The following is a 10,248-nucleotide window of genomic DNA, read 5'->3' as shown; positions in this document are numbered from 1 at the left end:
AAAAAAGACAGCTATCTCTTTAAGAAATTGTCTTTCACTACATGGTCTGAAGCCATGCTACTAACTTTGGAGCCCCCAATTCAAAAGTCTCCTTAAATGCATGGACTTTGGTTCGGCAATGGTTTGACAGTGAAGCTGAGGGAACCCATAGGAGCTAACTGTTCATTGTCAGTGCCTGTAATACAGAATCAAAAGTAGACAGGATTTTTCTGATTTCAATAAAGGAAGCCATGTTGCAAGAAGTTGCTCCCACTGGAACCTGAAACATTGATTACAAAGGAAGATCTAATCCCCCACCTCTTAGTGCTCAGGCAGAACCTTACCACTGTTGAAGAATTTTCAGCTTACTCATCAGACGACTCCGGCCACATTATTATGGCCCTTGAAACTAATGTATGTGCTATGTTCAGTCCTTCTGACCATTTGTACTTTGATAACATTGCATCTCTGGCCATTAAAACTACTGCACAAGGGACCAATAAAATCCGCTTCATTTCTTGATCCATCACTTAGGTCAGGCAGCTTGTTAATTGGCAATAGCTGTTCTCAGAAAGGAGTCATCTCTGCCAGGATACTTCCTAGACAATAGTCATGACAGAAATGGTGAAAAAGTAAAAAATCATTACACAATGGTGAAATGTTTACACATACATATTTTGAATATTCAAGATTCCATCTAGATGACGCTTTCACGTAAGAACAGTTCCAGATTAGACATATTATCTAACCCATTGAAGTGACAGACTAACCATAAGTGAGCCTAGTATGTTTTAGTTTAATTTTGTTAACGTTAAAGTATCATGTTGGTTCAAAAGGTTAGTGGCTAATTGAAAGGTTGGATGTTAGATTTCACTTAGAGACACTACAGAGGAAAGGCCTGGGCATCTCCATTAAAAAAATGAAAACAAAAAACTCAGAGCAAACTCATGGGCATTGAGTTGATTCTGATTCATAGCGACTCTATAGAACAGAGTAGAATTTCTCCAGTGGGTTTTCAAGACTAAGTTTCTTACAGGAGTAAAAGTTCCACCTTTCTCCTTCATACTAGCTGGTAGATTCAAACAACTGACCTTGCTTTTAGCAGCCCAATGGATAACCCATTAGGCCACTACAGATCCTACTTTAAAAAAAAATTAAAAAGAGTCTTTGAGTATCCTATAGAATGTTGTTCTAATCTGATATACTGGTAAATAGGGATGTCATGAATCAGAATTCTGCCAATAGCAAGTGGTTTATAGTTTATAGACAACATTTCTATTGTCTCAGACATTAACCATCACAGACCACATATTGTCAACTTGACACCTGTATATAACCCTTTTAACCATACATAATCACCAGACAGAGATAATAATAACATCCAGAAATAGGACACATGCTGATGGCGTAGAAAATTAGAATACAATAAACAATGATGTCTGCCTCATTGTATTAGACTAGGCTCTTCAGAGAAGCAAAATTAGTGACAATTGGATAGGTTTGTATATAGAAAGAGATTGTGGAACTTACATAATCTGTTGTCAGTTTGAGACTATTAAGAGAGGAGGAAGGTAGCAGCTTGGGGTGTCAGTAAGGTAGCAGCTTGATGACCTCATTTGGCGGCACTGAGGAGATAAATAGCTCACTGGAGGCAGGACACAAGCTCACTCCCTGGGAGACATTTCTGCTGACAAGACACACAGAACTATGCTCATGCCCTGGAGCTGAAGGAGCCAGAGCTGAGATGCTTACACTGCCACTGGATCCACAAGACTTTCCACCCAATGGCCTGTGATTTTCCTGCATTCAATGTCATTGCATGTGTTTCATGAGTCTGAAGAGGACTTTATGGATTGGTATTGGACATATGGACAATTATTGGACTTATAGACTTGATCTGGACTGGGTTGGGATGTTTTCTCAATATGCAATTGCTCTTTTATATAAAACTCTTTCTTATACACATATGAGTGTCGATGGATTTGTTTCTCTAGTCAACCCGGACTAACAGAGATTTATATCAAGAAATGGCTTACACAGTTGAGATATATGTAAATTCAGTCTGGTTCAAGTCAGGCATCTTGTGACTTGTAGAAACTGATTAAAAGAAAGCAGAGCAACATGGAGGAGGTCCAGCCTGGTTAATGCAGAAGTAATATATACCTACAGTCAACTGAATGAATCCACTATTGGTGGTCCACTCTCAACTCCTGGGATTGGCAGGCAACACAGCAGGAGATTAAGGAATCTGATAAAGATAAGTTCCGGTTCCTATCTGTACCAGTGTACTTCCTCCGGTCACAAATCTGGTACAGATAGGAACTGGAAACACAGGGAATCCAGGACAGATGAACCCCTCAGGACCAGAGCTGAGAGTGGTGATACCAGTAGGGTGGAGTGAAGGTGGGGTAGAAAGGGGGAACTGATTACAAGGATCTACATATAACGCCCTCCCTGGGGGATGGACAACAGAAAAGTGGGTGAAGGGAGAAGTCGGACTGTGTAAGACATGAAAAAATAATCATAATTTATAAATTACCAAGGTTTCATGAAGGAGGGGGTGGTGGGGAGGGAGGGGGAAAATGAGGAGCTGATACCAAGGGCTCAGGTAGAAAGCAAATGTTTTGAAAATGATGAGGGCAACCAATGTACAAATGTGCTTGACACAATGAATGGATGTATGGATTGTGATAAGAGTTGTATGAGCCCCCAATAAAATGATTTTTTTTTAAAAAAGCACCAGTACAAAGTTAAAGGCTAAAGCTACTGAGACTCTGCTTGGGTCCTTTCTGTTATACAAAGAAAGGCTACATGTCCAAGGAGGTGCCATCAGGCTGAGACTCCCTTGATAGGCTGGGCTCCATCTCTACCCTTGCTGAGGATGGTCTAGCCAGTATGATCATGAGCCACCAGAGACCACTCCTGGACAACTTGACACCTGTCCATAACTCTTTAAACACACAGAGTTATGAAACAAAGACCATAATAAAGTCATGCTTTTGTCTAACATGATATAAGTAACATGTGTACCATGGAAATGAACTAACCCCACTTTCAATTTGTACTTTATAAACGAACAATGAAACCTGAAAAGCAATTTAGAAAGCTCCTCGTTATGATTTTCCTCAGCAGGCACTCCCAGTTTCAAATATGTTAGGTTGTTTTATATTCCAATCTAAAATAATGTTGCTTCCTTTTGCTCCCAAATTAATATCAATGTCTGTGGGATTTCAAAACCTGGTGTCAGAAGGCAGACATATGGGAGCAATCTATACTGAATGATCTAGAGCTAAATTTAAAGAAGGGTAAACACATACACACATCTGAAATGGTTAATGCTTGCAAAGAGCATTTTTATTCCACACAAATTGGTAGTCTAGTGAGAATTTGCATCCTTGGATCTCAGCTACCCTTGAGAATTCATCATAATCTTCAGATATTTTCCTTCATGGCACAGAGAACATGAATACTCCATGGATTCAAGAGTTGATTAACATTTACATATCACTGTGGGTGATATTAGAGAAGTAGTCCATATATAAATAAGTAAATTTTAACACTATCTCAAACATCTACAGTGAAATCACTGAGAAAACATTTTCAAGATTACCAGATTAAGGTAATAAACAAGAATAATAAAATAAAAAATTAAGTATTGTGGTATGGGGAGATCCCTGCAGAGATAAATAAAGCTAATGAATGGGCAGCTGTTCTGTTCATCACAATGACCGAAGAGGTAAGTATCACAGTACAGATGATTTTGTCTCTGAAAATGTGTGTGCGTAGGCCATCTGAAAGAAAACTTCTTGGTATTTTAAATCTATTTGACAGATTAATTGATTACTCAAAACACGAAAACGTAAATGTTTCTGAAACATCAAGATATTTCTGCTATATACATTTCTAACCCACTTCTGTTTATTATTTTAATCATGCAAGTGTTAAATATTTTTCCTTTCAACATTTCAGTTTTAATATGGAAAAATGGTAGATGACATGCTATGGTAACAGCATTGAAATAATTTTAAGTTTTAAAACTCATTAAGTGTTCATAATATCTAACAAAGTTAACAACATAAGTCTGATAATTTTGGGTTTTACAATATGATGGTTTCATGATATGAATATCTTATATGTGAGACTTAGTGTATATGATTATTGAAATTGGACAAAGTCATTATTTAACATGATCAAACTCTGATTTAGGTGTATTAGATGTACCTAACCTTACCTACCACCGTAGTCAGGTCTGGCTCCTCGTGACCCTTGATATGGCTCTCCAGGCTGTCAATCTCTGTGGCAGCAGATGAGCTCCTCTCTCTCCCAGGGAGTGATGGGTGGGTTTAAACTGCAGCCTTTGGTTACCAGGCCAACTTGTACCACCACATATGTGTGTTCTTGAGATAATTTGTATCAATGGGAAAAATATTATAATAGATTGCTTTATAAATGCCTGCATATGCAAAAAATATTCAGAAAAAATAAGTAATTTCTTGACACTACCATAGCTACATTATTAAAACACATACTTTGATAGCAGAACTCTAATTGTTGTTTCTTACAAAATAATTCATGTGCCTTTTCACTCAGCCTCAGAATCGACGTGGTGACTCTGGATTAGTTACTTAGCTGTTTCCCTTCAGGGGCTTTTTCCCAAGGAAGACCTTGAATATTTTGCCTTATGTCTTCATCTTTCTCTGTGACCTTAGAATCCAGCTTTTTCTCCTGTATCCTCCTCTGAATTATAGTAAAGACATTTATGTGTTCTTTTGTGACTTTATGTTATAGAGTTAATGTGTTTTGTGATGAAGATACATAGGAAGGGAATTTTCCTTAGAAATACCATTAATTTTTTGTTGTTGTTGTTGAGAAAAACCACTATACTTTGACCTATAATTGCTTGTACTAAACTTTTTAATTTCAACAAAACAATGTATTGAATCTCAGCCCCTACTCTCAAATTTACTAGCTGCTTTAAGCTGAATAATTTTGTTTCTTAACCTCACTGTGACTCAATATATGTCAGGTGGTAAGAGTAGTTGCTGTAAATACTAGTTTAATTACCCACTAATTGGACATTTGAACATTCTGATTATAGCAGGGAAATAGATTTCTACTAAAATTTGTCTTAGCACTTATCTCAGAGATTCACCATGACTTTAAATTTTACCAATTACTGTGTCTTCTCTTTTAGGTCATGGTAATCCAATTCGTTCACTTGCTCAGTCTGTACTGTGGATGAAGATCATGAAGGTAAGTGTAAGGAACAGTAGCAAGTAGAGACAATAGAGTTCTAAAAAGTCTCCTCCTTGTCAGTTTATACTTGTTATTTTGCATAGTTCTAATAATACATTTGTTATTCCTCTTGAGCTCATTGCTCTATTAAAAAGCTTTAGTCCTCTCACGTTCTATACAGCGTTTTTGTTTTCTTTCTGTTCTTTTTTGCTCATCATACCAGTTCATAAGCACTTTCTTTTTCCTTGGCATCCACACCAACACTGGAGAATTACTCCTGCTGATTTTGTGCTGAGGGAGGATGTGAAGAGGGTGGTAAAAGACACAGAGATGAAAGGATCAAACGAACAGAAGAGCAAATAAAAGAAGCCCAAGCCTTATATTCATTATTCTAAAATCAGGCTGAGAGTCCTGGGGGAGATTGTTGAGCATTTTGCTGCAGGAAGAAAGGGTGGTGGTTTGAGTTCACCAGAGGCTCCTAGGAAAGAAAATGCTGGCCATTTGTTCCCATAAAGATTATAGCCAAGAAAACCCAATAGTTTAGTTTTACCCCATCATATGTAGTTTCAGTTATTTGGAATAGTCTTAACAACATTGAAGAATAACAAAGTAGAATGTAATTAGCCTTGAAAGTAATGAAACAATAATCAAACACTTGATGTTGATTAGTTGAGTAAAATGGTACATGTGTGCTAGCCTTCATTAATATTAGGACTTTGTGTGTGTGTGTGTGTGTGTGTGTTTAAATGAAAATTTTGCCTGATACAATTTTAGTGACAGGTATAATTTTGTCTTCTGTATGGAAATTTCATTAATTGATCAGAAAATGTCATGTCATACCAATTCATACATTTTTTCAAGAAATAAAAACGTTTCTCCCATGCTTTATAAGGACCACTATGCTCATAAAATGTTTATAATCACACAAATTCTTATCTGATTAAAAAACAAACAAACAACTCACTGCCATCGAGCCTTGCCAATCCATAGTGACCCTACAGGACAGGGTAGAATTGCCTCCGTGAGATTCCAACACCATAACTCTTCATATGAGGGGAAAGCTCTGTCTTTTCGCCCAGCAGCCGTTGGTGGCTTCAAAGCACGGACCTTGTGATCACAGCCCACCGCTTAACGACTATACCACCTGATAGAATCAGAACATAATTTGATACTATGTTCAGGTACTTTGGATACAAAAATTATTTTTCTTGCCAGCATCACCATTTGTAAAAACTATTGACTATCATTCTATCTGAAATATTGCTTTGCTGACTTTCACATAAAGACTAGTTATGGCCTTAGTTCTTTCTTGGGGTCAGCGTTGTTTCAATAGTTGTTGTTATTGTTGTTTCTCTCTCTCTTTTCCTTTCTTTCCTCTTCAGAGCTGATAAAAGTCAGAGGACTGTAATGGGAAACCATACAAAAGTGATCATGTTTGTCCTGACAGGTTTGACTGATGACCCACAATTGAAAATTGTTTTATTTATTTTCTTGCTTCTCACCTACATGCTCAGCATCACTGGCAATCTGATCATCATCACACTCACTCTGCTAGATGCTCACCTCAAGACCCCCATGTACTTTTTCCTTCGGAATTTTTCTCTCCTTGAAATTTCTTATACAACTACATGCATCCCTAAACTGCTGGCTAGCATGGCAACTGGAGACAACACTATTTCCTATAACTGCTGTGCTGCTCAATTGTTTTTTGCCTTCCTTCTGGGAGCATCTGAATTTTACCTACTGGCAGCTATGTCTTATGACCGCTATGTGGCCATCTGCAAGCCCTTACATTATACAACCATCATGAACAGCAAAATTTGCACACAGCTTGTCCTCAGCTGTTGGCTTGCTGGGTTCCTTGTTATCTTTCCACCACTCGTCATGGGTCTTGACCTTGACTTCTGTGCCTCCAACATCATTGATCATTTTTACTGTGACACGACTCCCCTCCTGCAGATCTCCTGCACAGACACGCGGCTCCTTGAGACAATGGCTTTCATCCTGGCTTTAGTGACACTCTTGGTCACGTTGGTAATGGTGTTAATATCATATGCCTACATTGCCCGTACGATTTTCAAAATTCCTTCAACTAGTCAGAGGAAAAAGGCGTTTTCGACATGTTCTTCTCACATGATTGTGATCTCTATCTCATATGGCAGTTGCATCTTCATGTATGTTAAGCCCTCAGTCAAGGAGAATGTGTCATTTTCCAAGGGAATTTCAGTGCTCAATACCTCCGTCGCCCCACTTTTGAACCCTTTCATCTACACTCTAAGAAATCAACAAGTGAAAAAAGCCTTTATAAATATGATGCACAGGATTGCCTCAATTTCAAATGAATGAATGAATGGATTGTTGCAGTAAAGAAAGGACATGCAATGTGAATCCTGAAATAATGTAGATTACCTATATGTAGCTTTAAACATCTCCCCTTTTCTCCTTTCCATTTCTGTGATATCCATATGTATCTCTATTCAAGCTTTTCTTTCTCATAAAATAGAATTTTGTTTCATTTCATTTCTTTCATTCTTTCTCCCCTCCATTAGAGTTCTTTGCCTCATCTCACCATCCTATATTTATAAATATTTGTGATAAGTTTCAACATACTTAGAACTACTATTCTTTAATGAAAATTTGATCCTACTGCTAATTCACTATTCTTTTATTTAAATAAATCTTTTATGTTTACCCTCCGTGGGGGTGCTTATATTTGGAAATGTTTGTTTATTTTTTAAAAAATTGTTAAACCATAATCTACAGAAATTTTATATGAGAGATATTTACATCACTTTTAATTATTTTCAATGATAGTTGAACGATAAGTTGTTATCTTACTGATTTATTTTGAAAATGAATCAAGAAAAACAATATTTATTACCTGCCAACTGATCTGGATATATCTAAATCCAATTGAAAATCACTTGGTAAATTATTTTTAAGCAAGAAAATAGTGAAGTGTATAAATATATTCTATGCACAAATTATTTGTCTGATATGAGTATACAAAACTGAATTCACTACCATCAAGTTTATTCCAACTCATAGCAATCCTATAGGACAGGGTAAAACTACCCCTGTGGGTTTCTGAGACAGTAACTATTTAGGAGATTAGGAAACTTTGTCTTTCTCCCTCAGAGGAGCTGGTGGGTTATAAATACTACCCTTGAGGTTTACAGCACGACTTGTAACCACTACACTACCAGGACTCCATGGGTTATATATATAACCAATAAGGATGATATATATATATATATATCCTTTTCAATGATATATATACACATATGTATATGTATACTACCAATGAGAAAGATATTTGTGTGTGTGTGTGTGTGTGTGTGTGTGTAGAGGTCAAAAGATGTGTTGTATTAGGTAAATCTGTGACACAAGACCTCTTTAGAAAATTGAAAAGCAAGGATGTTACTTGAGAACTAAGGTACATACGACCCAAACCATGGTATTTTCCACCACCTCTTATATATTTGAAAGTTGGACATTGAATAAAGAATACAGAAGAAGAATTTATGCATTTTATTTATGCTGTAGGAGAAGAATATTAAAAGTGTCATGGACTGTTAAAACAAACGAATCTCTTTTGGAAGAAGTCTGGCCAGAGTGCTCCTTAGAAGTAAGAATGGCGAGACTTTGTCTTACATACTGTGGACACATTGTCAGGTGAAACCAGTTGGTTCCTGGATAAGGACATCATATTTGGTGAAGTGGAGGGGCAGAAAAAAAAGAGGAAGATCCTCAAGGAGATGGATTGACATCATGGCTACGACAATGACCTAGGTTTGGGAACAGTTGTGAGGATGGCTCAGGGCAGATCAGAGTTTCATTCTATTGTGCATAGGGTTGCTATGGGTATGAACCAACTTGATGACAACTAACAACAACAACAGCAACAACCAGCTAAGGTCAGCTGTTCAAAAACACCAGCTTCTCAATGAGGTAAAAACAGGGCTTTCTGCTCTGGTAAAGAATTACAGTCTTGGAAACCTACGGGTGTAGTTAGTTCTACCCTGTCCTGTAGGGTTGTTATGAGACAACACTGACATGATGACGAGGGAGGGAGGGGGCACCAGAGAGGACAAAACAGGAGAAACAATTCCCTTTCTTTAGAAAAGATTTTCTACCTGTAGGTTACAATCTCTCAGAGGTATCAAAGTTCTCATTCTTCTTAATGATATTCATAATTATTTTTATCCACAGAGCCTTTGTGGTCAATAAAGCTCTTGTCAATATCTCTCCGGTATTCTCTGCTTTCATCCAAGACTCATAGGACATTAGCAATGATATTCTTCATTCCATAACCTCTTTCTAATCCATCTTAAATTTTGGATATGCGTACTGAAATATTGCTTTAATTGTTTATGGATTTTCTTGAGCAATGTTTTCCTTGTGTGTGATATTAATAATTGAGCCCTGGTGGCATAGTGTGTCACATGCTGGACAACTAATCTGAAAGTCAGCAGCTTCAACTCACCAGTTGTTTCATATCAAAACTATAACCCTTTCTGTGCTTAAAGTCTCATCAATCCAGAAACTCAAAGGTGAAGTTCTACCATAAAGGGTCACTATAAGTTGAAATGGACTTGTTTGAAAAGGCAGTGTTTGAAGTTTGGGTTTTTGTTTTAGCAGGGGAGGTAATATTAATGACATTGTCCAAGAGTTTCTGAATTAAATTGGATCACACATCTGTGGAATCGCTTCAAGCCATCTGTCCGAGTCTTCAAAATGTCATGTAATAACTGAATGAATGCTTTCAGCATTGCATTTGTTTGTTGAAACATCTTAAATGGTCTCAATATCTAGACATTTCTTTTGTGCCAGTGTTTTTGGTGCTGCTTTGACTTTTTCTTTCAATAGGATTAATTCTTGATCATATTCCACCTAGTGAAATGACTGAACTCACCTGTCAGTTTGTCACAATGGGATGGCTTACATGTTGCTATGATATTGTATGCTATACCACCAGTATTATAAATTCCAAAATGGCTACCCATAATGGGCAGACTTCAGTAGAGCTGCAAG

The 10,248-nt window shown here is 37.2% G+C and overlaps 1 protein-coding gene across 1 annotated transcript; it reads left to right on the top strand.

Annotated features, from left to right (window-relative positions):
- Positions 1–6,621: 6,621 nt before the first annotated feature.
- On the top strand, positions 6,622–7,560 carry LOC101643048 (olfactory receptor 6C74-like). The gene has a single exon (XM_004716906.3). It carries the CDS (start codon positions 6,622–6,624, stop codon positions 7,558–7,560), a length of 939 nt encoding a protein of 312 aa, XP_004716963.1.
- The last annotated feature ends 2,688 nt before the right edge of the window (positions 7,561–10,248 follow it).

The sequence above is a fragment of the Echinops telfairi genome, unplaced genomic scaffold, assembly GCF_000313985.2.
Source record: "Echinops telfairi isolate 266 unplaced genomic scaffold, ASM31398v2 ScPeMD7_7404;HRSCAF=8442, whole genome shotgun sequence".
In the NCBI taxonomy this organism is placed as follows: domain Eukaryota; kingdom Metazoa; phylum Chordata; class Mammalia; order Afrosoricida; family Tenrecidae; genus Echinops; species Echinops telfairi.
This window is presented reverse-complemented; position numbering and strand designations above follow the sequence as displayed.